The 27,965-nt window shown below is 42.0% G+C and overlaps 1 protein-coding gene across 1 annotated transcript; it reads right to left on the bottom strand.

Annotated features, from left to right (window-relative positions):
* Positions 1-62: 62 nt before the first annotated feature.
* LOC308291376 (uncharacterized protein) lies at positions 63-27,840 on the bottom strand. Its single transcript, XM_080733374.1, has 9 exons — positions 27,705-27,840; positions 23,419-23,585; positions 20,941-20,965; positions 19,332-19,445; positions 19,035-19,172; positions 13,503-13,645; positions 10,938-11,121; positions 6,885-7,186; positions 63-3,150 (listed from the first exon to the last, which is right to left on the bottom strand). The coding sequence occupies exons 1-9, from the start codon at positions 27,811-27,813 to the stop codon at positions 1,159-1,161; spliced, it is 3,174 nt and encodes a 1,057-aa protein (XP_080589500.1). The 5' UTR covers positions 27,814-27,840; the 3' UTR covers positions 63-1,158.
* Positions 27,841-27,965: the final 125 nt, after the last annotated feature.

Genomic DNA, 27,965 nt, shown 5'->3' with positions numbered 1-27,965 from the left:
TTCAAACCGTCCCAGGCTCATCACTGTACAATTAAAAACATGAGAAAAATGAGACCAATCCATCCATGTGCATCATCCATCATTTTATTGATTTTAAACTTCAGGAAACCCCAACGAAATCCAAGAAAGAAAGACAAATGCATGGTTAGATTTAAACATGTTATTATTATTAATAGATTACACTGGTGTGCATTTAAACAAATTAAACATGACAGTGACATTTAGGGCCATTATTCCATTGACTACTTTTTAAATAACTTTTCTTTTTTAAATATAGCTTACAGGAATACAAAACTGTGGAGAGGTATATTTACATTGACTTAAGTACCTTACTATAATTTTTTTGTTATTTGTACTTTTTGAATTTCCAATACTTTTTTCTAATCCACAACATCTCAGATCCGAACATTGTACTTTTACTCCATTACATTTATTTGAAAACTTTAGTTACTACTACTTTGCAGATTTGGATTATCCTTACAAAACATACATTAACTAGCCTAATTAACTAACTAGCATAACTAACTAACTAACATTAACTAGCCTAATTCAGCCCGATATACATTTGGTCCATTTGAAAGTAGCAGATCTACAAGCTCACATTGTGATGCAGTCAAAAGATTTGAACACTTAAAATGGGACACTCTGCATAAGCAATACTTTCTACTTTCCGTATTTTAAGTACATTTTGATACCAATACTTTTGTACTTTTACTCAAGCAAATATAACATTTCAGACTTTTACTTGTAACAGAGTACTTCTACTTTTACTTAACTAAAAAAAGGTGAGTACTTTTTCCACCACTGATCATGGTACGGTCCATTCTACCCCGTGGGCATGGTGGTACGGTCCATTCTACCCCGTGGGCATGGTGGTACGGTCCGTTACAGTGGTTCCCAAACTTTTCAGGTCGAGACCCAAACTAGTGAAAATAGCAGATCTACAAAAAGCGCGCTTAGCTTTTTTCACAAATTATTTTTTTATGAATTTCTTAGATTTGTTTGTTTGTTTTAAAATGTTTAAAACTATTTAAAAAATGATTATTTTGTTTTATTTGTATTTTATTTTAAATGTGTTTTTACTTGGGATGGGATTTTAACTCGGGTCGTGACCCACAAATGTGTCCCGACCCACTGTTTGGGAACCACTGGTCCATTCTACCCTGTGGGCGTCTTCATCGTGGTACGCCCCGTGGGTGTCTTCATCGTGGTACGCTCCGTGGGTGTCTTCATCGTGGTACGCCCCATGGGCGTCTTCATCGTGGTACGCCCCATGGGCGTCTTCATCGTGGTACGCCCCATGGGCGTCTTCATCGTGGTACGCCCCATGGGCACTGGCGTCATCTTGGTACGCTCCGTGGGTGTCATGGCGGTACGGTTTGTCTCCGTGGGTGTTGGCGTTGTCTTGGTACGCTCCGAGGTCGTCATGGTGGTACGGTTCGTCTCCATTGGTGTCATCAAGGTATGGTTCGTGGTATGGTTCATCTCCATGGGCGTAATCTTGGTATGGTTCGTCTCCATGGGCGTAATCTTGGTATGGTTTGTCTTCACAGGCGTAATCTTGGTATGGTTCGTCTCTGTGGGCAACATCATGGTACGGTTGGTCTTCGCGGGCTTTGGCGTCATCATAGTACGATTCGTCTCCGTGGGCGTCACCGTGGTATGGTTAATCATGGTATGGTTTGTGGTATGGTTCGTCTCCACGGGTGGTGGCATCATCAAGGTATAGTTGGTCTTCACAGGCGTCATCAAGGTATGGTTCTTCTCCATGGCAGTCATCAAGGTATGGTTCTTCTCCATGGCAGTCATCAAGGTATGGTTCTTCTCCATGTGAGTCATCAAGGTATGGTTCTTCTCCATGGCAGTCATCAAGGTATGGTTCTTCTCCATGGCAGTCATCAAGGTATGGTTCTTCTCCATGGCAGTCATCAAGGTATGGTTCTTCTCCATGGCAGTCATCAAGGTATGGTTCTTCTCCATGGCAGTCATCAAGGTATGGTTCTTCTCCATGGCAGGCATCAAGGTATGGTTCTTCTCCATGGCAGTCATCAAGGTATGGTTCTTCTCCATGGCAGTCATCAAGGTATGGTTCTTCTCCATGGCAGTCATCAAGGTATGGTTCTTCTCCAGAGGAGGCATCAAGGTATGGTTCTTCTCCATGGCAGTCATCAAGGTATGGTTCTTCTCCATGGGAGTCATCAAGGTATGGTTCTTCTCCACAGGAGTCAACAACGTATGGTTCTTCTCCATGGGCTTCATCAAGGTATGGTTCATGGTATGGTTCGTCTCCAGAAGCTTCATCAAGTTATGGTTCTTCTCCAGAGGAGGCATCAAGGTATGGTTCTTCTCCATGTGCTTCATCAAGGTATGGTTCATGGTATGGTTCTTCTCCACGTGCTTCATCAAGGTATGGTTCATGGTATGGTTCTTCTCCACAGGCTTCATCAAGGTATGGTTCATGGTATGGTTCTTCTCCATGGGCTTCATCAAGGTATGGTTCATGGTATGGTTCTTCTCCACGGGCTTCATCAAGGTATGGTTCATGGTATGGTTCTTCTCCATGGGCTTCATCAAGGTATGGTTCATGGTATGGTTCTTCTCCACGGGCTTCATCAAGGTATGGTTCATGGTATGGTTCTTCTCCATGGGCTTCATCAAGGTATGGTTCATGGTATGGTTCTTCTCCACGGGCTTCATCAAGGTATGGTTCATGGTATGGTTCTTCTCCACGGGCTTCATCAAGGTATGGTTCATGGTATGGTTCTTCTCCACGGGTGTCATCAAGGTATGGTTCTTCTCCATGTGCTTCATCAAGGTATGGTTCATGGTATGGTTCTTCTCCGCGGGCGGTGGCGTCGTCCTGTTTCGCTCCCTGGATGGCGTCATCTTGGTACGCCCCGTGGGCGTGTGCGTCATCATGGTACGCTCCAACCAGTCCAGGAAGTTGACGACGCGGACGTAGACGCCGTAGAGGTCCTGCTGCGCACAGCCCCGCCCCCAGCTGACCACGCCCGTCAGGAACCATGTCTTCTTGTAGCGGGTGACCAGCGGACCCCCGCTGTCGCCCTGGCAGGCGTCGCGGCCCCCCTGACGCAGCCCCGCGCACATCATGTTCTTGGTCATGGGCAGGTGGGTGTGGGCGCGGCACTCCTGGATGGGAGAGAGAGAGTTAAATATATTGTTGATCGTTTATTGTGAGCTTGTAGATCGGCTATATCGTTTTGTTGATCGATCAATAACAGTGTTGTTAACAATCCTGTATAATTTGCACAAAAAATGCCTATTAGTAGTAGTCACTAGACAAATAGTCAAAAAGTGTTTTCGTTTTCGAGATACCCCTACCGGAGGTAGAACCAAACACAACATATTTTTTCCTCAACTCTAAGGCCTCCCATACAGGAAATGGATTCTTGTATAAAAATATTTTACTGCAAAAGTGGAGAAATTGATATATAAAGTTATACTCCCCAGATTAAAAATAAGGCCTGTCCGTCTGGGGGTTGAGGCATATAAACTCATGTAGATTCACAATGGAAGCTCTGAGAGGTTTGAAACTTGGCATAATTGAGGCCAGGACATCCCTCTACATTCTACAGGAGACCTGAAATGGAATATATAGTCATTTGAACACATACCTACAATAGGCGGAAATGTAAATCTATGTAGAGTGCTCTCTTTACTTTGTAGTGACTCTGACATGGATTGCCATATCAACACATATAGGGCTTGTTGCAAAGGTGTGGATCTACAGAATTCAGCAATACCAATTGTGTAAAGGTAGCTTGTATACTCATGGAGTTATATCACTAAACGTAATAACTAGGGGTGTAACGATATAGTAACTGTATCGAAATATCGTTTTTAACTTAAAAAATCGAAGTATATCGAAATAAAAACAGCTAAAATTTCCCTTAAAAACCTGCACTAGCCATACCTTTTACACAGATTTAATGTCTTTGCTAAATAGTTACTATATCGATTTTAAATCATTGAATCGAATCGTATCGTATCGCCATGAATGAACCAATATCGTCCATGTATCGTATCGTCAACCATGTATCGTGATATGTATCGAATCGCTATTAAAATGTATCGTTACACCCCTAGTAATAACGTATATGGTGTCCCAAATGGGGGGAAATGTAAACCATCCTAATGAAATCTACAATATCACACTGATTAGTTTTATTTTCAATTCACTTATCAAGGGTGGAAAATGTTTACAAATTCACATCAGTATTCACTTCAGTAGATGTCCCTAAAATGTATGAAATGTCCAAAAGTTGAGAAAATCTGACATTTCAGTATTGTTTGTACTGCAAGATAGAAATGCAGGGCTACAGTAGAATTCAAATTATTTTGAAAACCTGGCTGAGGTAAACCAAGCTCTACCCATTTGATGCTCAATGTTATCCTATATATATCCTATATCCTATATATATATATATATATATATATATATATATATATATATATATATATATATATATATATATATATATTATTTTTTTTCTTTTTTTTTCTTTTTTGGGAAGGCCATAACATCTGACAGCCATTATGACTGGTACAGGTAAGAGTACCATCAGAGACAAGGTCCTTCATGCAGCATCAGAAAAGTTGATGAAGTTGTACATCTGTGGTTGCTCTCTATTGTGAATGATGCCAAATATCCTAAAAGCTGCATTAAACACCACATCTCTACAACTAAGCATAGCAGCTGCTAGACTAAAAAAAAGGTTATGGTGACATACTGAGGTCTGAGGAAGAAATGAGATGGTCCAACTGAAAGCTCATACAGCATTACAATCTGTGGAATGACACAGAAAGTCCAAAGTGTGCCCACAGTGTGGAGCTGCAGGTAAATCAAGAAAGGACATGGACCAGTCTTGAGTATGTCATCATAAACCTTAGCTTAGTGTCATCACTTCAATTTCTTTTTGCCAATGACTTCAATTAACTTAGAAGTGTTGCCATAGATACTGGTCTGCTGCTGTTTCTTTTGTTTAGTTGGGAGCTGCTATATTTAGTTGTAGAGATGTTGTTTTTAAGGCAGCGTTTATATTTGGCATCATACACAAAGATATGGATACGAGAGCAACCACTGATGTACAACTTCATCAACCTTTCTGATGCTGCATGAAGGACTGGTCTTGTACTGGCTAACCCACAAATGTTTTTTTTCCCTCCTTTACCAGTATTAAACAGGTTAAACAATATCAATCTCAGTCTTCTTGATGAGACTTATTGTTACTTACTACATGATACATGATAATGTATACTACCTTATTTTGAAGGAAAGTATGTAATTTGTAATTTTATGTATATGGGTTTTATGAACATCACGTCATCACCATATCTCAGCAACATTTAGATAGTGAAGGCCTTTTGCTGTGTCCTTTCTGACATTATGGGTCTTGTTTCTTGTTTCTTTCCTTTTTCCAAATTTTAACCACATTGATAAGATTTGGAATGTTTGTAAATCACTCTACATTCTGTTTAAAACATAAAACAATTAATAAAAATAAACACTTCAAAATGTGTACAGTATCGTTAGGCTCTCTTTACAGTAACCATGTTACCAGTGATACTAATCTTGTTCCATTCTGGTGAAATGGTCAGCTCTATTACACTAAATAAAACTTTAAGCTAGGTCACTCTTCTGCAAGCTAATTAGCTACTTGATTTGGTAAGTCCTAGTGATCTCTTCACATTCCAAAATATTTGAAATCATTTACTTGTCAGTTTATGAGAAAGCCCACGCAGGCCAAATACTGTAGTATAACTCGAATGTATGTTAAACTTATAGAATATAAATATATATATACTGTATATTCAAATATGTTAAATTTATAGAAACTCTTCAGAATTGAATGACTTTTATGAGTTTGAATTGCTTTAATGAGGATAATCTTTTTCTTTTATAGCCTATATATATATTCTTTTTTCTCACCCGATTTTTGTTCTTGCTGCATTTTTCACCCAGTGCCAATTGCCTAAGCTGTAATCCCGGGCTCTGTTCTCCCTCTGCCAACCTGGGGAGAGCCCCGAACTGAGCTCATGCCTCCTGCAGTGCATGAGGAGTGAGCAGGCCGCTTCTTATCACCTGACAGGGGGGAACTTCCCCGGTTGGACGTAGCACGTGGAAGGAACACGTTATTCCAATCAGTTCCTTTCCCCTCCATCAGGCGCCCCGGCTGACCAGGGGGAGGCAGTATAGAGACCAGGATTACTGCATGTTTTTGTGAGGGTATCAACCCTAGGAGACACGGGGAGAACATGCAAACTCCACACAGAAAGGCCCTATCGCCGACCCCACCTAGGGTGTGGGCGATGATGATGCGGAGGAGAGATCACGCCCCCAGCGCCCACATTGTCCCCCGCCGGGAATCGAACCCAGGGGTATCTCTAATGTTGGTGGTCATTGTTCACTAGCCTGTTATACACAGCATACCCAAAGTAAATGGATTATTGTTTTTGAACCATTTGGAGTAATGCATGGGCATGGTCTAAGGAAACACTTCAAAAATAATCAATCTGTGTACAACTGACATTGAGTAATGCAAGTGTGAACTTACTGGAATAGAAGATTTGTAAGATTTTCTATAAATAGATGCCTGCATATAACAGTTATTATCACTGTCATTATCACATAACAATGTTATTATCATATAGGAGCTGAAATGTGGACACATATTTGAAGCCTTATTTTCATATGGTCCCATACCTAGTTTGGACGGCTCACCTGCATGGGCACCCTGGGTTAGGGTCAGGGTTAGGGTTAGGGTTAGGGTTAGGTCTAATGCTCACCTGCATGGGCACCCTGGGTTAGGGTCAGGGTTAGGGTCAGGGTTAGGGTTAGGGTCAGGGTTAGGTCACATGCTCACCTGCATGGGTACCCTGGGGATCTCCAGACGCTGCAGGATGTTGGCAGGGGGTCCAACCTGCGCCAGGCGGCCCCAGCCGCTGACGGTGGAGAGGCGCACGGCGGCCAGCGTGCGGGCGATGCTGCTGTTGGCGGCGGGCAGACACACGGGCACCACGTAGGCCCCCAGCGGGGCGGGCCGCGCCAGCCGCAGCAGCGCCAGGTCGGCGTCCGACGTGGTCACGTTGTAGGAGGGGTGGACGAACACCGCCCACACCGGGACTGTGTTCTCTGTGCGCTCGTTAACGCTGCGGTCATGTTCTCCTGGGGGGGGGGGGAGGAGAGGATGAGGGGAGGGGAGGAGAGGACATTTTGAGAGCAGATTTTGATTTCGTTCAGTCAAAGTCTTTTGAATAAAATCTCATTTAGTTTTAGTTATATTTTAGTCACACGAAAACTTTTAGTTAGTGTGGTTGCTAGAGGCAACACAGTATAGAGGGTGCATAAAGTGAGTGGCAAAGTGAGTTTAACCTCCTAAGTGTCGTTTAACGTTGTTTAATGCAATCAGATAGGACTGTTCTGTTTGGATGTATGGGCTGTCAAGGCCAGAAAGTAGTTTTCTGTGTGGATGTATGGGCTGTCAAGGCCAGAAAGTAGTTTTCTGTTTGGATGTATGGGCTGTCAAGTCCAGAAAGTAGTTTTCTGTGTGGATGTATGGGCCGTCAAGACCAGAAAGTAGTTTTCTGTGTGGATGTATGGGCTGTCAAGACCAGAAAGTAGTTTTCTGTGTGGATGTATGGGGATGTATGGGCTGTCAAGACCAGAAAGTAGATTTCTGTTTGGATGTATGGGCTGTCAAGACCAGAAAGTAGTTTTCTGTATGGATGTATGGGCTGTCAAGGCCAGAAAGTAGTTTTCTGTATGGATGTATGGGCTGTCAAGGCCAGAAAGTAGTTTTCTGAATGGATGTATGGGCTGTCAAGGCCAGAAAGTAGTTTTCTTTTTTTTTCTTTAATTTTTATCCCACAATTTTGTAACCCATTTTTTCACCCAGTGCCAATTGCCTATGTGATCCTGGGCTCTGCTCTCCCTCTGTCGCGCCTGGGGAGACAACAGACTGACCTCATGCTTCCTTCTATGCACGAGGAGTCCAAGTTGCTTCTTTTCACCTGACAGTGGAGATTTCCCTGGTTTGGACGTAGCGCGTGGAAGGAACACGTTATTCCAACCAGTTCCTTTCCCCTCCATCAGGCGCCCCGGCTGGCCAGAGGGAGGCATTATTGAGACCAGGATTACATGCATGTTTTTGTGAGGGTATCAACCCTAGGAGACACGGGGAGAACATGCAAACTCCACACAGAAAGGCCCTATCGCCAACCCCACCTAGGGTGTGGGCGCTGATGATGCGGAGGGAGGAACACGCCGCCAGTGCCCACAGCGTCCCCCGGCAGGAATCGAACCCAGGACCTTCTAGCTGTGAGGCGAAGCGCTAACCACTGCGCCACCGTGCCCCAGAAAGTAGTTACCACAGAAAGTAGCCCCAGAAAGTAGTTTTCTGTGTGGATGTATGGGCTGTCAAGGCCAGAAAGTAGTTTTCTGTATGGATGTATGGGCTGTCAAGGCCAGAAAGTAGTTTTCTGTATGGATGTATGGGCTGTCAAGACCAGAACCCTATAGTCAAAAAATCCTATAGGATCTTCGACATTTCCAATATAATCCTATAGGATTTTGAAAATCCTATAGGATCATATTGGTTTTTCACAAATTTCCAATACAGTCCTATAGGATTCTATCGGCACTTTAGAAAATCCGATAGGATTTTGCAAAGTTCCAATAGGATCCTATTGGGTTATATCTAACTTTGGAAAGTCCAATAGGATCCTATTGGAACTTTGCAAAATCCAATTGGATTTTGTAAAGTTCCAATAGGATCCTATTGGGTTATATCTAACTTTGGAAAGTCCAATAGGATCCTATTGGAACTTTGCAAAAGGATTTTGCAAAGTTCCAATAGGATCCTATTGGGTTATATCTAACTTTGGAAAGTCCAATAGGATCCTATTGGAGCTTTGCAAAATCCAATTGGATTTTGTAAAGTTCCAATAGGATCCTATTGGGTTATATCTAACTTTGGAAAGTCCAATAGGATCCTATTGGAGCTTTGCAAAATCCAATTGGATTTTGTAAAGTTCCAATAGGACCCTAGTCAAAAAATCCTATAGGATCTTTGAAATTTCCAATAGGATTCTATTGGATTTTGAAAATCCTATAGGATCATATTAGTTTTTACAAATTTCCAATACAGTCCTATAGGATTCTATCGGCACTTTAGAAAATCCGATAGGATTTTGCAAAGTTCCAATAGGATCCTATAGGGTTATATCGAACTTTGGAAATCCAATAGGATTTTTCAAAGTTCCAATAGGATTTTATTGGAACTGTAGGATTTCTGATCCCATTAAGAATCCTATAAGAATCCTTTACAGTTTTGGAACAGATCCTATTGGATATTTCTTATAGGATAATAATCCTATAAGAAAAAATCCAATAGGATAGAAAAATCCTTTAGAAAATCCCATTAGGAATCCTATAAGAATCCTTTACAGTTTTGGAACAGATCCTATTGGATATTTTCTTATAGGATAAAAATCCCATTGGATCCTATAAAATGTCAAATAGGACCAAAAACCCATCCTTACTAACAGGAGCTGTGGCGCAGAGGATCAGGGCAGGATTCAAGCACCGGAGGTCGTAAGTTCGAATCTCACTCAAGATGTCAATGATAATGTCAAATCTAATACTGTATGTCTTAACACTGATAGCCTGATAAATCAGTCCGCACAACACCACCCCCTGTTGGTGGGTGGCAGCCAGGCAAGGCACCTGAGGCATTACAGCCATAAAGATGTACAATGCCTTGCCAAAATATCCTTTAGGATTCTGATAGAGAATCCTATAAGAATCCTTTACAGTTTTGGAACAGATCCTATTGGATATTTTCTTATAGGATTATCCTATAAGAAAATATCCAATAGGATCTGTTCCAAAACTGTAAAGGATTCTTATAGGATTCTTAATGGGATTTTCTAAAGGATTATTATCCTATAAGAAAATATCCAATAGGATCTGTTCCAAAACTGTAAAGGATTCTTATAGGATTCTTAATGGGATTTTCTAAAGGATTATTATCCTATAAGGAAATATCCAATAGGATCTGTTCCAAAACTGTAAAGGATTCTTATAGGATTCTTAATGGGATTTTCTAAAGGATTTTTCTATCAGAATCCTATAGGATTTTTTGACTAGGGAAAGTAGTTCTCTGTTAGGGTTTATAAACATAGTCTCACCCACGGTGATGTAGAGACTAGCGGTAGGTTTATAACTCACCCACGGTGATGTAGAGACTAGCGGTAGGTTTATAACTCACCCACGGTGATGTAGAGACTGGTAGAGAGAGGGTTTATAACTCACCCACGGTGATGTAGAGACTAGCGGTAGGTTTATAACTCACCCACGGTGATGTAGAGACTAGCGGTAGGTTTATAACTCACCCACGGTGATGTAGAGACTAGCGGTGGGTTTATAACTCACCCACGGTGATGTAGAGACTAGCGGTGGGTTTATAACTCACCCACGGTGATGTAGAGACTAGCGGTAGGTTTATAACTCACCCACGGTGATGTAGAGACTAGCGGTAGGTTTATAACTCACCCACGGTGATGTAGAGACTGGTAGAGAGAGGGTTTATAACTCACCCACGGTGATGTAGAGACTAGCGGTAGGTTTATAACTCACCCACGGTGATGTAGAGACTAGCGGTAGGTTTATAACTCACCCACGGTGATGTAGAGACTAGCGGTAGGTTTATAACTCACCCACGGTGATGTAGAGACTAGCGGTAGGTTTATAACTCACCCATGGTGATGTAGAGACTAGCGGTAGGTTTATAACTCACCCACGGTGATGTAGAGACTAGCGGTGGGTTTATAACTCACCCACGGTGATGTAGAGACTAGCGGTAGGTTTATAACTCACCCACGGTGATGTAGAGACTGGTAGAGGGTTTATAACTCACCCACGGTGATGTAGAGACTAGCGGTGGGTTTGTGCCAGACGCAGTGCGCAGCCGTTAGGATCCACCAGGGGGAGATGACGATGGCTCCACACACGTACTTCAACGAGGCTGCTTCTACGACGGTGTTTACCGTCTGCTTTCCACCGTGCTTCACCGAGCTTCTGCTGCGCTCCGATAGCAAGGCCTGGACAGACAGACAGACTAGGGGTGTAACGATATAGTAACTGTATCGAAATATCGTTTTTAACTTAAAAATCGAAGTATATCGAAAAGAAAACAGCTAAAATCGAATCGTATCGTTTTATTTTGTATCGTATCGAATCGGCAATGCAAAGAATCGATTGTATCGATACTACCTACGTGTGCATTGTATTTAGCAATTTTAAGAAGAAAAAATGAAAAGGAGGGGTTTAATTACTTTTCCTTTCCATATAGCTACACTGGTCTATGGATAAATGTGTGTAATCTCTGGGTTCATGTCAAGGTGCAGGTTTATCAATATACAATGTCCATGTATTTGGCAGATAATCACTGTGTTTACTTATTTATAGCCATAATAATACATGTTTCCCTTAAAAACCTGCACTATCCACACCTTTCACACAGATTTAATTTCTTTACTAAATAGTATTTTAAATCATTGAATCGTATCGTATGGCCATGAATGAACCAATATCGTCCATGTATCGTATCGTCAACCATGTATCGTGATGCGTATCGAATCACTATTAAAATGTATCGTTACAAGAGAGACAGATAGACACACACACAATATAGAGTGGTTTTCATTATTTTTCATATCAAGGTCCATTATTAAATATTATTTATTCAGCATTTGAGTCACAGAACCACCGGTTGATGTCATTTAGCCTCTCAGACCCAAAACCAGAATATTTGATTGTCGTTGGATAAGAGATGTTTGCCATGGCCTTGGCCCCACATTTCATTGTTCCTACATCCCATTAGACTGAATCTGGTGATGTTAACCTGGTGAAAAATACTATGCCTAAACCTAACCCTAACCTCAGTAAAACTATGCCTAAACCTAACCCTAAACTCAGTAAAACTATGCCTGAACCTAACCCTAACCAAATTAGGACTAATGAGATGTAGGACTAATGAGATGTAGGACGAATGAGATGATATAGGACTAATGAGATGTAGGACTAATGAGATGTAGGAGTAATGAGATGTCGGACTAATGCTATGTAGGAGTAATGAGATGTAGGACTTATGAGATATAGGAGTAATGAGATGTAGGACTTATGAGATATAGGAGTAATGAGATGTAGGACTAATGAGATGATATAGGACTAATGAGATGATATAGGACTAATGAGATGTAGGACTAATGAGATGTAGGACTAATGAGATGTAGGACGTATGAGATATAGGAGTAATGAGATGTAGGACTTATGAGATATAGGAGTAATTAGATGTAGGACTAATGAGATGTAGGACTAATGAGATGTAGGACTAATGAGATGATATAGGACTAATGAGATGATATAGGACTAATGAGATGTAGGACTAATGAGATGTAGGACTAATGAGATGTAGGACTTATGAGATATAGGAGTAATGAGATGTAGGACTTATGAGATATAGGAGTAATTAGATGTAGGACTAATGAGATGTAGGACTAATGAGATGATATAGAAGTAATGAGATGTAGGACTAATGAGATGTAGGACTAATGAGATGATATAGGACTAATGAGATGTAGGACTAATGAGATGTAGGACTAATGAGATGTAGGACTAATGCTATGTAGGACTAATGAGATGTAGGAGTAATGAGATGTAGGACTAATGAGATGATATAGGACTAATGAGATGTAGGACTAATGAGATGTGGGACTAATGAGATGTAGGACTAATGAGATGATATAGGACTAATGAGATGTAGGACTAATGAGATGTAGGACTAATGAGATGTAGGACTAATGAGATGTAGAAGTAATGAGAATGAGATGTAGGACTTATGAGATGTAGGACTAATGAGTTGTAGGACTAATGAGATGTAGGACTTATGAGATGTAGGACTAATGAGGTGTAGGACTTATGAGATGTAGGAGTAATGAGATGTAGGAGTAATGAGATGTAGGACTTTTGAGATGTAGGACTAATGAGATGTAGGACTAATGAGGTGTAGGAGTAATGAGATGTAACACTAATAAGATGTAGGACTTATGAGATATAGGAGTAATGAGATATAGGAGTAATGAGATGTAGAACTAATGAGATGATATAGGACTAATGAGATGTAGGACTAATGAGATGATATAGGACTAATGAGATGTAGGACTAATGAGATGTAGGAGTAATGAGATGTAGGACTTATGAGATGTAGGAGTAATGAGATGTAGGACTTATGAGATGTAGGACTAATGAGATGTAAGACTTATGAGATGTAGGAGTAATGAGATGTAGGACTAATGAGATGTAGGAGTAATGAGATGTAGGACTTATGAGATGTAGGAGTAATGAGATGTAGGACTTATGAGATGTAGGAGTAATGAGATGTAGGACTTATGGGCTGTCCCCGTGCGTGTGTGCGTGCTACCTGCCAGGGACATTGTCCTTTAGGACAGATGTATCCGTTGACGACCCTCCGTTTGCGTGCATGTCCTTCTCCCACCTGCAGGGGGCACTGTTGTCCTTTGGGACAGACAGCCTGTTGGATCGGCCTCCCGCACGGCACCGGCACTGGACAGGAAGGAAAACAGGAAATGCAACTGCGAGTCAACTTCCTGTCTGTTTTTTTAATTGATTATTCACTTACTCAATCGTATTACTTTATCGACGCATTCATGGCGTCATGGGCGTCAAACTGAATCCGACAGCTCACTGCCATGGACGTGTTAAGACGTCAAACGGTGCCATGGCATTGGTCCGAAGGTTCATTAGTACGAATTTGTTAAGAATACTATGCCTAACTCTAACCGAGTGCATCTCTCCATTCCGACATGTCTCCTTTCCGACATGTCTCCATTCCGACACTACCCTAACCCTAACCTTAACCTCTATGGAAGTGTTGCCACTCCAACAATAAGAAGTCACTGTCGGAGCGGCGACATGTCGGAATGGAAAGCGCCCCCCAACCTAACCCTAACCTCAGTAACTAAATTCGGACTAATGAACCTTGGGACTATCTTGGGACTTATGGACAGTCCCCCATCAGAAACAACGTTTCCGGAGGTGAACCCAATAGACTGTGCTTTGCAAAGCGCCCATGATGAATCCGGAAATGACGTCATCCGGACATTCCCCTTTACGCCTGAGTCAATATTATGACATTCAGAAAAAATGGATGTACTGTATCTCGGATTCTTTGTTGGTGTACGGACCATAACAAAAGCAAGGATGAACACGGTTTAACAGTTATCATTTTTATTGAGTATTTTCCGAGTGAACTAAAGACGATCGCCTGCCGCACCCGAGCGCATCTGGTCACATGGTTGTGTTCCTGATACCGTCAAAAAATAAGGTAATAAAAAGCGAGCAGATACTTTTTTTGGCACAATATAGTTCCATGTTTTTTTGTTTTTTTTTTCACACATTTCGTTCAAACTTCAACTTGTTCAACTTTACAGTTATGTGCACTTGTATTTTTCTTGTTATACTTTTTGAGATTTTTTTCTCAGAGAGAATTCCTATGGGGATTGAAATGTCTTAGGCCTACTATTGATGTTACTGCTTGTATAATATAAATAGTAGCAATACCAATACTAGCCTCCTTCAAAATTGGTATGAAAAGTCACCTTCAGACAGCTGCTACCCGTGACTTGTAAATAGACTAAGCCCCCATGCCCCCCCCCCTTCTTTTATTATTCTTTTTTCTGCCTTTGTATTTGATGTTATGCTTTTGAAACTGATATTATCCTAGATAAAGTACTATGTTCTATCCGTCTGTCTTTCAATGTTATATGAGATACTTAAAGTGTGGTTCCTGTGGAAATAAGCCTCGGCTTTATAGGATCTCCTTTTAGTTGACCTTGTACCAGTGATTTGTACTGTCATGAAACTGTACTTTTTTCTATTGCAAACTTCTAATAAATTCTTCAATCAATCAAAAACCACAACATCCCATTGAGTTCAATGGACCTTTTTCTGCTCGCAGACAGACCTTCAGGGTTAGGGTTAGGGTTAGGTTAGGGTTCAGACCTTCAGGGTTAAGGTTAGGTTAAGGTTAGGGTTCAGACCTTCAGGGTTAGGTTAGGGTTAGGTTAGGGTTATTTATTTATTAAGTGTGCCTGCCATGCAATGCAATGGCAAAACACTTATTGTAATCCGCCATACTTAAGTCAGTAAGTCAGTAAGTAATGTTCTTGCAAATTTCGGCACGTAATAACTGCCGCACGATTTACACCACCCCCGCAATATATACATCAAAACGGGCGGCTCGGCCGGGAATGGTGTGCTATTACTTTTCTTTCCGATCCGCGTTACCATGGCAACGTAATTCGCAAAAAACGACGCCCAAAAACCCCATTGACTTAGAATGGGGGAGATTTCGGCACGTAATAACTGCCGCACGATTTACGCCACCCCCGCAATATATACATCAAAATGTGCGGCTCGGCCGGGAATGGTGTGCTATTACTTTTCTTTCCGATCCGCGTTACCATGGCAACGTAATTCGTAAAAAACTACGCTCAAAAACCCCCATTGACTTTGAATGGGGGACTCCGAAAAAAAAAAAACGAAACTTTGTGGCCACATAACCCTGCCATACTTTTGCCTAGCAACGTGATTTAAACTTTAAAATGCATACACAACTTTGGTCTTTTTCCGGCCAATAGGGATGAGCTGTAATTGATTAAGCCCCGCCCCCTCTGTATTCCTATTGGCTGGGTTTTAAACAGCCACTACTCCAGTTCACAGCATGGTACCGTCTTGAAACTTGGTGTCTGGACTTAAACGGCCAATAGGGACTTATTACTTAAGCTCCGCCCCCTCTTAGGCCCCGCCCCTATCTTCCTATTGGCTTAGCTTTAAACAGCTTTATCTCCAGTTTGCAGCATGGTACCATCTCGAAACTCGCTGTGTGTACTTACATGGCAAGTAGGAACTATCTGTAAATGCTTAAAGGACCTACACCATGAATTTTCACTTTTTCTATTTTAAAACCTTTTTTTGGGGTCCCACTGGCACCTTCTATCCTCACAAAGTCCTATTTCTGAACATTGTGGCTGTGTCCGAAATGCAGAACACGTTCCCTACTCCCTAACCCTAAATGAGGGATCCAGATGTAGTGTACTACAGTAGTGAACAAATCAGCGCATTTCGGACACTACTCCGTCTCCATCTGGTTGCGTCATGGCTGTCGCACAGTTAAAACGCTCTACTTGGAGGCTTTTGGAGCAATAAATAATAGCCGATCTACAAGCTCTCAACGGGGGCGAAGCGACGCATTGTGAGCTTGTACATCAACTCCCCAATGCTTGTGGATTGTAAATAACATACCAACATGTTGCGGTGTTATTATGAGAAATAGGCCTATATAATTGTTTTTATTTATCACAATTCAATAAAATAATACTATAACAAATATATATTTTTTAAATTGTATTCATTCATTGGTGAATGAATGAATAATGTTTGTGCCTATTCGTCTCACATGCAGACATACACCCATGTTTGTGATAAAATAGGTTATTCTTGCTAATTTAAATAACATTATTTATCATGATTATTATCATCAGCTGTGTAAGGTTGGGAAGAAAGAGAGAGATCGAAAAACAAAAGTCTCCAGCGTCTATTCTCGTATATTCTCTTCATAAACAACTTTAGAGCTTTTTTCATCATTTGTTCTCTGGTGACAAGGCTGTGGACATTTGTACGAGTTATTTTCTTTAGCCGGTGGTTCTGTTACGAGCGGCTCTGTTGCGTTTGCTCAGCAACAGATGGCTATACGGCTAGCTGCGTTCGTTGTCTCCTGCCCAGAGACGAGCCTGCGGCGTGCATGTGTGCGTGCTTACTGTATGTGCGTGCTCAAAGCGCGAGAGACGGCGAGAGAGCGGCTGCCGCGCAGTGCACTGTGGGATAGCTGAGCTCAAGCCGGCTGAAGTAGTGACCATCGAATGCTCACTACAAATCCAAATGCATTGTGGGATACTTCAGTACACTATATTAGGGTACAAAAATGCTCACTATACATTCGGACACTAGTTCAAAATGGCGGAGCCCCATTTTAGTACACTACATTAGTGAATAGGGTGGATTTCGGACACAGCCTGTGTCTTTCTCTGGTTTTGGAAAGACAGAGATGAAAAGCTTTCCACGGGTTCTCAGAACAGTGCTGTTCTGAGAGTTGATCCGTGTGACGTCACACAGATTCCCGTTTTTTTTTTCAAAAATTTTCAAAAAGAATTTTTTTTTCAAAAAATTTTTTTTTTCAAAAAATGTTTTAATTTATTTTTTTCAAAAAAAAAAGAATTTTTCAAAATTATTTTTTTTTCAAAAATTTTTTTTTCAAAATTTTTTTTTTTCCATTTTTTTTTTCAAAAACATTTTTTTTTTCAATTTTTTTTTTCAAAAACATTTTTTTTTCAATTTTTTTTTCAAAAACATTTTTTTTTAAATTTTTTTTTTTCAAAAAATTTTTTTTTCATTTTTTTTTTCAAAAAATTTTTTTTTCAAAATTTTTTTTTCTCAAAAATTATTTTTTCAAAAAAATTAATTTTTTTTTCAAAAAATTTAATTTTTTTTTCAAAAAATTCAATTTTTTTTCAAACTTTTTTTTTTCAAAAAAATTTTTTTCAAAAATTTTTTTTTCAAAAAAATTTTCTTTTCAAAAAATCTTTTTTTCAAAAAACTTTTTTTCCAAAAACTTTTTTTTTTTTCAAAAAAAAATTTTTTTTTTTTTTTTTTTTTACAATTACAATTGCTAATATTAAAATGCTAATGCACAAACTTAGCGAGCTGCAGGCACACTTAAAATTTCGTAGGAATTTTCTTTTCTAGTTTATTTATTTGTCAGGGACAGAGCACATTAATCAACATATCCGTTTTCACATCAATGTAAATGAGCCAGATTTAGCCATGAGCTACTGTAGTCCCTGGGCAGGCTGTACAAAAGTGAAGGTATGGCTACCATACAAAACAATCAATACATACAATACAGTACAAAACAGTACAATAAAACATTAAGGGGACCACTTCCTTATTGCAAGTTGAGTGACTCCAGTGACAGATGGAGCAGATAGTTACCCATGAATGTAGGTTTGACTTGCTTTAAGCCACCTCTAACGGTTAGGGTTCAGACCTTCAGGGTTAGGTTAGGGTTAGGGTTCAGACCTTCAGGGTTAAGGTTAGGGTTAGGGTTCAGACCTTCAGGGTTAAGGTTAGGGTTAGGGTTCAGACCTTCAGGGTTAGGGTAGGGTTAGGGTTCAGACCTTCAGGTTAGGTTAGGTTAGGTTAGGGTTCAGACCTTCTGGGTTAGGTTAGGTTAGGTTAGGGTTAGGGTTAGGGTTCAGACCTTCAGGGTTAGGTTAGGGTTAGGGTTCAGACCTTCAGGGTTAGGGTAGGGTTAGGGTTCAGACCTTCAGGGTTAGGGTTAGGGTTCAGACCTTCAGGGTTAGGGTTAGGGTTCAGACCTTCAGGGTTAGGGTAGGGTTAGGGTTCAGACCTTCAGGGGTAGGGTTAGGGTTAAGGTTCAGACCTTCAGGGTTAGGGTTAGGGTTCAGACCTTCAGGGTTAGGGTAGGGTTAGGGTTCAGACCTTCAGGGTTAGGGTTAGGGTTCAGACCTTCAGGGTTAGGGTTAGGGTTCAGACCTTCAGGGTTAGGGTAGGGTTAGGGTTCAGACCTTCAGGGGTAGGGTTAGGGTTAAGGTTCAGACCTTCAGGGTTAGGGTTAGGGTTCAGACCTTCAGGGTTAGGGTAGGGTTAGGGTTCAGACCTTCAGGGGTAGGGTTAGGGTTAAGGTTCAGACCTTCAGGGTTAGGGTAGGGTTAGGGTTCAGACCTTCAGGGGTAGGGTTAGGGTTAAGGTTCAGACCTTCAGGGTTAGGGTAGGGTTAGGGTTCAGACCTTCAGGGGTAGGGTTAGGGTTAAGGTTCAGACCTTCAGGGTTAGGGTAGGGTTAGGGTTCAGACCTTCAGGGAGGCAGCTGCTGTTGTCCCTGGCCAGCCGGTATCCTGGAGCACAGCGACACACCGGCGCTTCCAGGACCTTGCTGCAGAAATGTTCACAGCCTCCGTTCTTATATAGACAACCATAGGAGGTCCTCACAGCTGAGAGAGAGAGAGAGAGAGAGAGAGAGAGAGAGAGAGAGAGAGATAGATGGGGAGAGAGAGAGAACAATGAAACATTTGTATTCCCTCATCTTGTATTGTTTATATTATACTCAATAGCAGTTTTCAACAGGTTACAGTTTTTTGTAATCAGATTACCTTTGTCGCAGTTGCGTCCCTGGTAACCACGGCGACAGATGCAGGTGTAACCTTTGACCTGGGGCACGCAGGTGGCTCCGTTCTTACAGGGTTTGGACGCACACTGGTCCACCACTGAGGAGAGAAAAACTTCATTACCCACAATCCTTCACACTGGTCCACCACTAAGGAAGAACACTACATTACCCACAATCCTTCACACTGGTCCACCACTGAGGAGAAAAACGACATTACCCACAATCCTTCACTCTCGTCCACCACTGAGGAGAAAAACTGCATTACCCATAATCCTTCACTCTCGTCCACCACTGAGGAGAAAAACTGCATTACCCATAATCCTTCACTCTGGTCCACCACTAGGGAAGACAACTACGTTACCCACAATGCTTCACACTGGTCCACAACTATAGGGAAGACAACTACGTTACCCATATTCCTTCACACTGGTCTACAACTATAGGGAAGAACACTACATTACCCACAATGCTTCACACTGGTCCACAACTAGAGAAGAAAACTACATTACCCATAATCCTTCACACTGGTCCACAACTATAGGGAAGAACACTACATTACCCACTGGTCCACAACTGAGGAGAGAAACACTACGTTACCCATAATCCTTCACACTGATCCACCACTGAGGAGAGAAACACTACGTTACCCATAATCCTTCACACTGGTCCACAACTAGGGAGTAAAACTTCATTACCCACAATCCTTCACACTGGTCCACAACTAGGGAGAAAAACCTCATTACCCACAATCCTTCACTCTGGTCCACCACTAAGGAGAAAAACTTCATTACCCACAATCCTTCACACTGGTCCACCACTAGGGAAGAACACTACGTTACCCATAATCCTTCACACTGGTCCACCACTGAGGAGAAAAACTTCATTACCGACAATCCTTCACACTGGTCCACAACTAGGGAGAAAAACGTCATTACCCACAATGCTTCACACTGGTCCACCACTGAGGAGAAAAACTTCATTACCCACAATCCTTCACACTGGTCCACCACTAGGGAAAAACACTACATTACTCATAATCCTTCACACTGGTCCACAACTAAGGAGAAAAACTTCATTACCCACAATGCTTCACACTGGTCCACCACTAGGGAAGACAACTACATTACCCATAATCCTTCACACTGGTCCCAACCCAGTTGAGTAGCAGTCCCCACAACCATATGTACTGTTCTGTTCCTATCAGGATGCTCCAACACAACCATATGTACTGTTCTGTTCCTATCAGGATGCTCCAACAGCACTGAGTCGGCTCAGTGAACTTCACAACGCTCTGCCCTGCACCTCGTATATTGTCACATGTCCCATGAATGGGTGGACCAAAGGAGAAGTTTTTAAATATTTTAAAAACAATACCCATATTTTTCACAGATTTTGCCTCCCCTCATGTTTTTCTTTCTTCTTTTTTTTAAAATTTCATGTTGAAATATTAAAGAAGGCTTAGAAGAGTACCTCAAATTGCATTTTTTTAATGGAATATATTATATCAGCCAAAATATACCCGGTGTTCGTGATGGTGTTCTTTATACGATGCTACCCTACACATGAATCACACATGTATGATCTTTGTTTACCTGAGTATGTCTTCCAAAAGTCCTTCTGTAAGAGAGAGACACACATAATAAGCTTCTGTTATTGAACTGTTTGAAGGAGTAATATTACCTTAGGAATGCAACGCCGACAAGAAGAATAACCTTGTATTTAAGCAGTAGTAGTAGCAGTAGCAGTAGCAGTAGTAGTAGCAGTAGTAGTAGCAGTAGCAGTAGAAGTAGCAGTAGTAGTAGCAGTAGCAGTAGCAGTAGTAGTAGTAGTAGTAGTAGCAGTAGAAGTAGCAGTAGCAGTAGCAGTAGCAGTAGTAGTAGTAGCAGCAGTAGCAGTAGTAGCAGTAGCAGTAGCAGTAGTAGCAGTAGCAGTAGAAGTAGCAGTAGCAGTAGCAGTAGCAGTAGCAGTAGAAGTAGAAGTAGCAGTAGCAGTAGCAGTAGTAGTAGTAGTAGCAGCAGCAGCGGTAGCAGCGGTAGTAGTAACAGAAGTGGAAATGGTAGCCTAGTAACAGAAGAGTTGTTTAGGGACTAGGAGCATTTCTACTCCATTCATTCATTCATTCATTCATTCATTCATTCATTCAGTATAGTATTAATAAATAGTAATAGTAACAGTAGTAACAGTACTAGTAGTAACAGTGGTTTAGTATAGTATAGTATTAATAGTAACAGTAACCATAGTAACTAGTAGTACTAGTAGAGACATACCAGTGGTTTAGTAGAGTATAGTATTAATAGTAATAGTAACTAGTAGTAACTAGTAGTAGTAGTAGTAGAGACGTACCAGTGGTTTAGTATAGTATAGTATTAATAGTAGCAGTAGTAACTAGTAGTACTAGTAGAGACTCACCAGTGGTTTAGGGAAGATGAAGATCTCCCTGGCTTCCTCATAGGGTTAGGGTTAGTATTATAGTATTAATAGTAACAGTATACCAGTAGTAGCAGGGACGTACCAGTGGTTTAGTATAGTATTAATAGTAACAGTACTAGTAGAGACATACCAGTGGTTTGGGGAAGATGAAGATCTCCCTGGCTTCCTCATAGGGTTAGGGTTAGTATTAACAGTAACAGTATACCAGTAGTATAGCAGGGACATACCAGTGGTTTAGTATAGTATAGTATTAATAGTAACAGTACTAGTAGAGACATACCAGTGGTTTAGTATAGTATTAATAGTAACAGTATACCAGTAGTAGCAGGGACGTACCAGTGGTTTAGTATAGTATTAATAGTAACAGTACTAGTAGAGACATACCAGTGGTTTAGTATAGTATTAATAGTAACAGTATACCAGTAGTAGCAGGGACGTACCAGTGGTTTAGTATAGTATTAATAGTAACAGTATACCAGTAGTAGCAGGGACGTACCAGTGGTTTAGTATAGTATTAATAGTAACAGTATACCAGTAGTAGCAGGGACGTACCAGTGGTTTAGTATAGTATTAATAGTAACAGTATACCAGTAGTAGCAGGGACGTACCAGTGGTTTAGTATAGTATTAATAGTAACAGTATACCAGTAGTAGCAGGGACGTACCAGTGGTTTAGTATAGTATTAATAGTAACAGTATACCAGTAGTAGCAGGGACGTACCAGTGGTTTAGTATAGTATTAATAGTAACAGTATACCAGTAGTAGCAGGGACGTACCAGTGGTTTAGTATAGTATTAATAGTAACAGTATACCAGTAGTAGCAGGGACGTACCAGTGGTTTAGTATAGTATTAACAGTAACAGTATACCAGTAGTAGCAGGGACGTACCAGTGGTTTAGTATAGTATTAATAGTAACAGTATACCAGTAGTAGCAGGGACGTACCAGTGGTTTAGTATAGTATTAACAGTAACAGTATACCAGTAGTAGCAGGGACGTACCAGTGGTTTAGGGAAGATGAAGATCTCCCTGGCCTCCTCATAGGGTTAGGGTTAGTATTATAGTATTAATAGTAACAGTACTAGTAGTAGCAGTGGTTTACTATAGTATAGTATCAATAGTAACAGTAACAGTAGTAACTAGTAGTACTAGTAGAGACATACCAGTGGTTTAGTAGAGTATAGTATTAATAGTAACAGTACTAGTAGTAGCAGTGGTTTACTATAGTATAGTATTAATAGTAACAGTAACAGTAGTAAGTGGCAGGGACGTACCAGTGGTTTAGTAGAGTATAGTATTAATAGTAACAGTAACAGTAGTAACTAGTAGTACTAGTAGAGACGTACCAGTGGTTTGGGGAAGATGAAGATCTCCCTGGCCTCCTCATAGGGTTAGGGTTAGTATTATAGTATTAATAGTAACTAGTAGTAACTAGTAGTACTAGTAGGAACGTACCAGTGGTTTGGGGAAGATGAAGATCCCCCTGGCCTCCTCATAGGAACATTTCTCCTCCAGACATTCTCTCTCCAGGTTAGTATAGTATTAATTGTAACAGTAGTAACTAGTAGTACTAGTAGAGACGTACCAGTGGTTTAGTATAGTATTAACAGTAACAGTATAACAGTACTAGTAGAGACATACCAGTGGTTTAGGGAAGATGAAGATCTCCCTGGCCTCCTCATAAGAACATTTCTCCTCCAGACATTCTCTCTCCAGGTTCCCAACCTTCATCTCCTCCAGGAGGGAGTTGGCCCGACGGGAGCGCAGGAGGACCCTGCTGGCCTCCTCTCTGCTCACAAACACAGGATCTGAAGGAGAGGAGACACAGAGCCATGTCAATAAATAAAAGCCCTTCACCCCATAAGAATGCTCACAGAGATGGAGAATTGGAGTGGTGCCTTCTTCCTTCATGTAAAGATCCTACAGAAAACAATGATAATATAAACCTCTAGCCATGATAATTAGGGACATCCGAGATCCCCCAGGATGAAGTTGCTAATGTTGTCTACCGAGCAATCTTTGTTCCTGCTCTCAGCTAAATGTCACTGAAAGTATAAGGTCACAGGTACAAGCGGCTGAAATGGGTTTCCTCAGACGGGTGGCTGGTATCTCCCTTAGAGATAGGGTGGCTGGTATCTCCTTAGAGATAGGGTGGCTGGTATCTCCTTAGAGATAGGGTGGCTGGTATCTCCCTTAGAGATAGGGTCACCCGAGAGAGACTTGGAGTAGAACCGCTGCTCCTTCACTTGTAAAGGAGTCAGCTAAGGGCTCGAACACACTACGATATTAAGTGGTTGGCGACTCATTGGATCGTTAGAGTATTTCACATTATGCAATTAGTCTCTTTCTTGAAATCGGATGTCATTGCGACCGTAGGTCGCAGTTACTTGCACTCCTATACTATCCAAACCTCCACCGGCTGTCAGTCCGTCCCTCCGTCAGTCTGTCCGTCAGTCTGTCACACGTCACACGTCACAATTTTGCCCTGCTCATATCTCCGCAACCGTTGCCCCGATCCATGCCAGATTTTGCACACACACTCCTTGCCTGTCAAACTACAACCTCCAAGGACCCCCGGAGCTCCAGGGACCCCCAAGTCCCTGGGGGACCCCCAGGTGTAAAAAATGACGAAATGTGCAAAAATGACGAAATGACCAACTCCTGGTGCTCCAGAACGGATGCAAAAGTGGTGGCGCCCCCAGTGGAGGACCCCCTCCACTGCAGCTCACATAAAATGCCTTAACTCGGGCTAGGAGCAACCGGGAGAGCCGGGGCCGGTACTTATTCGTCCGCCTCGGCGGCGCAGAGTTCTCACATGGCCCTCTTCTAGCGCCACCTTCAGGCCGATTTTTTAAAACACATTTTTGGACACTGCTCCTACAATCTTTGCCCTAAAATCATGCAAATCGCTACACAGTATGTCTACATTCATCTCATCAACATGGATCTGTCTCATTTAGCGCCACCTTCAGGCTGATTTTTCAAAACACATTTTTGGACACTGCTCCTACAATTTTAGCCCTAAAATCACGCAAATCGCTACACAGTATGTCTACACTCATCTCATCAACATGGATCTGTCCCATATAGCGCCACCTTCAGGCCGAATTTATTAAACACATTTTTGGACACTGCTCCTACAGATTTTGCCCTAAAATCCACAAATCGGTACACAGTATGTCTACACTCATGTCATCAACATGGACCTGTCCCATTTAGCGCCACCTTCAGGCCGATTTTTTAAAACACATTTTTGGACACCTACAGATTTTGCCCTTAAATCACACAAATCGGTACACAGCATGTCTACACTCATCTCATCAACATGGACCTGTCCCATTTAGCGCCACCTTCAGGCCGATTTTTTAAAACACATTTTTGGACACCTACAGATTTTGCCCTAAAATCACGCAAATCGCACAGTATCTCTACAGTCATGTAATCAAAACGCATCTGTCCCATCTAGCGCCACCATCAGGACGATTTTGGTACAATACATTTTTGGCCTATTTGTAGAGATAAGCGACCAACGGTCGCTTATCTCCCGATTAGGGAGTCTTACTGGTAATATTGTTGTGGTTTTCACTCTGTAAGAGCCGACAAGGGATCACCCACTGCCAGATATTTCACCAGGATAGGCCTACGATCTCCGCTATACTGTACTGTAGGCTATACTGTACTGTAGGCTATACTGTACTGTAGGCTATACTGTACTGTAGGCTATACTGTACTGTAGGCATTTACTGTACTGTAGGCATTTACTGTACCGTAGGCATTTACATGTGTCTTTATTTGTAATTGTGCACAAGAGCAACCAGGCGCTATGCTTTTCCGTCTCTCTTCGTGCGCGTGTACGCACGCACGCACGCACGCACGCACGCACGCACGCACGCACGCACGCACGCACGCACGCACGCACGCACGCACGCACGCACACACACACACACACACACACACACACACACACACACACACACACACACACACACACACACACACACACACACACACACACACACACACACACACACACACACAGAGAGAGAGAGCGCGCGCACGCACCGATTCTGGATAAGCGGTTGAAGATGGATGGATGAATGGATGGATGGATGGATGGATGGATGGATGGATGGATGGACAGACCCAAACCATGTTTAACACCAATGACAGAACAAAGCCAGGCTTCCTGAGAGGTTGATTGGATGTTTGTGTGTTTCTGTTTGACCCAAAGTGTAACAGTCCCCCTCCTCCCCCTCCCCCCCCCGACCGTTCAATATACTATAGGTGAAAGCAAACATGGGATGTGCCTCTGTCAGGAGAGCGGCCCCCCACCGCCCCCCTGCTTCATCATACAAGGCTGTCGCACAACAAGCACACCGCGAGGCGTTGTGTGCTTGTAGATCTGATATTTTCACTAGTTTAAATCATTTTTAAAATGATAAATACAAGACTGGCTTTCCAGCAGTTTCAAGGGGCACACTTGACCCTTCTCAGGGGCACAGCAAAGGTCCCCAGGACCAGTGGTTGAGAAACACTGCTCTAATGACTGCACTGCAGACGTCCTCATGGTGTGATTCTAATGACTGCACTGCAGACGTCCTCATGGTGTGATTCTGATGACTGCACTGCAGACGTCCTCATGGTGTGATACTAATGACTGCACTGCAGACGTCCTCATGGTGTGATTCTAATGACTGCACTGCAGACGTCCTCATGGTGTGATTCTAATGACTGCACTGCAGACGTCCTCATGGTGTGATTCTAATGACTGCACTGCAGACGTCCTCATGGTGTGATTCTAATGACTGCACTACAGACGTCCTCATGGTGCAGACGTCCTCATGGTGTGATTCTAATGACTGCACTGCAGACGTCCTCATGGTGCAGACGTCCTCATGGTGTGATTCTAATGACTGCACTGCAGACGTCCTCATGGTGCGCCCGGCAGGGCAGCAGCTTCCATGTCACGTCAACCAGGACTCAGATGACAGCAGATCATCACATGAACGTTCTGAACTCAACCGGGTATATCACGCTCTCTCTTATCTTTAGCACATACAGTATATCCTTATATATTATAACCATTTATCTTTAGCACATACAGTATATCCTTATATATTATAACCATTTATCTTTAGCACATACTGTATATCCTTATATATTATAACCATTATCTTTACCCTCCATGTAAACAGTTCATTATAATCCCTAGAACCTCCATGTAAACAGTTCATTATAATCTATAGAACCTCCATGTAAACAGTTCATTATAATCCCTAGAACCTCCATGTATACAGTTCATTATAATCTCTATTGCAGGGGTTCCCAAACTTTTTTGTCTCAGGGCACCCTATAAATATTTTTTTAATCCGAGGCACCCCTACATTATAATTTTCACTCCCAGCAACTTAAATGTATAGCATCGTCGTTGTCGGGTGGAAACCTTGTATGTCCAAAACCTTTCTTTTTGTATTTATCATCTATAAAATGTACTACTCTGCCTGACAGTGACGATATTTTAGTGATTACAGTATGTTGCGAAGAAAACGTTGACATAACAGCCATTTTGGTTAGAACTGACTGAAAATAACTTTGTAATTCTTCAAGTGTCCAAATAAATTCCAAATATTATCAAATGATCTCGTGGCACCCCTGGACTGCCGCCACGGCACCCCAGGGTGCCCCGTCACCCCAGGGTGCCCCGTCACCCCAGGGTGCCCCGTCACCCACTTTGAAAAGCCCTGCTCTAGAACTTACATGTAAACAGTTCAGCTCAGCAACAGACCAAAAGGAAAAGGGTTTCTGTTCAAGCCTCATCAGAGAGCAGATTAGTGGTATTGTTATTTGACCCTGCATTGAGCCTCAGACTGTGAACGTCTCTTGAAGGTTAGCAGTAACTTAGTAAGTAAGTTAGCAGAGAGTCCTACCTGTAGACGCCCCGGTGCATTGTGGGACACACAGGAGGAGCAGCCATAGGAGGGTCTGTACGGCTGTCCGTGTGTCTGTGCGTCTGTCCGCTGAGTTGAGAGACTCCATGACTGAAGAGAGGAGCGAAGGTCAGCCCATCTCACCATGCAAGCTCTGCCTACAAAACACACAGATAGACAGACACACACACACACACACACACACACACACACACACACACACACATGTGCGTGCACATGAACACACACCACACATCCACG

The sequence above is a fragment of the Nannobrachium achirus genome (genome assembly GCF_963921795.1).
Source record: "Nannobrachium achirus genome assembly, chromosome: 9".
In the NCBI taxonomy this organism is placed as follows: Eukaryota; Metazoa; Chordata; class Actinopteri; order Myctophiformes; family Myctophidae; genus Nannobrachium; species Nannobrachium achirus.
Note: the sequence above shows the minus strand (reverse complement) of the source record. Positions and strands in the feature narration are given on the sequence as shown.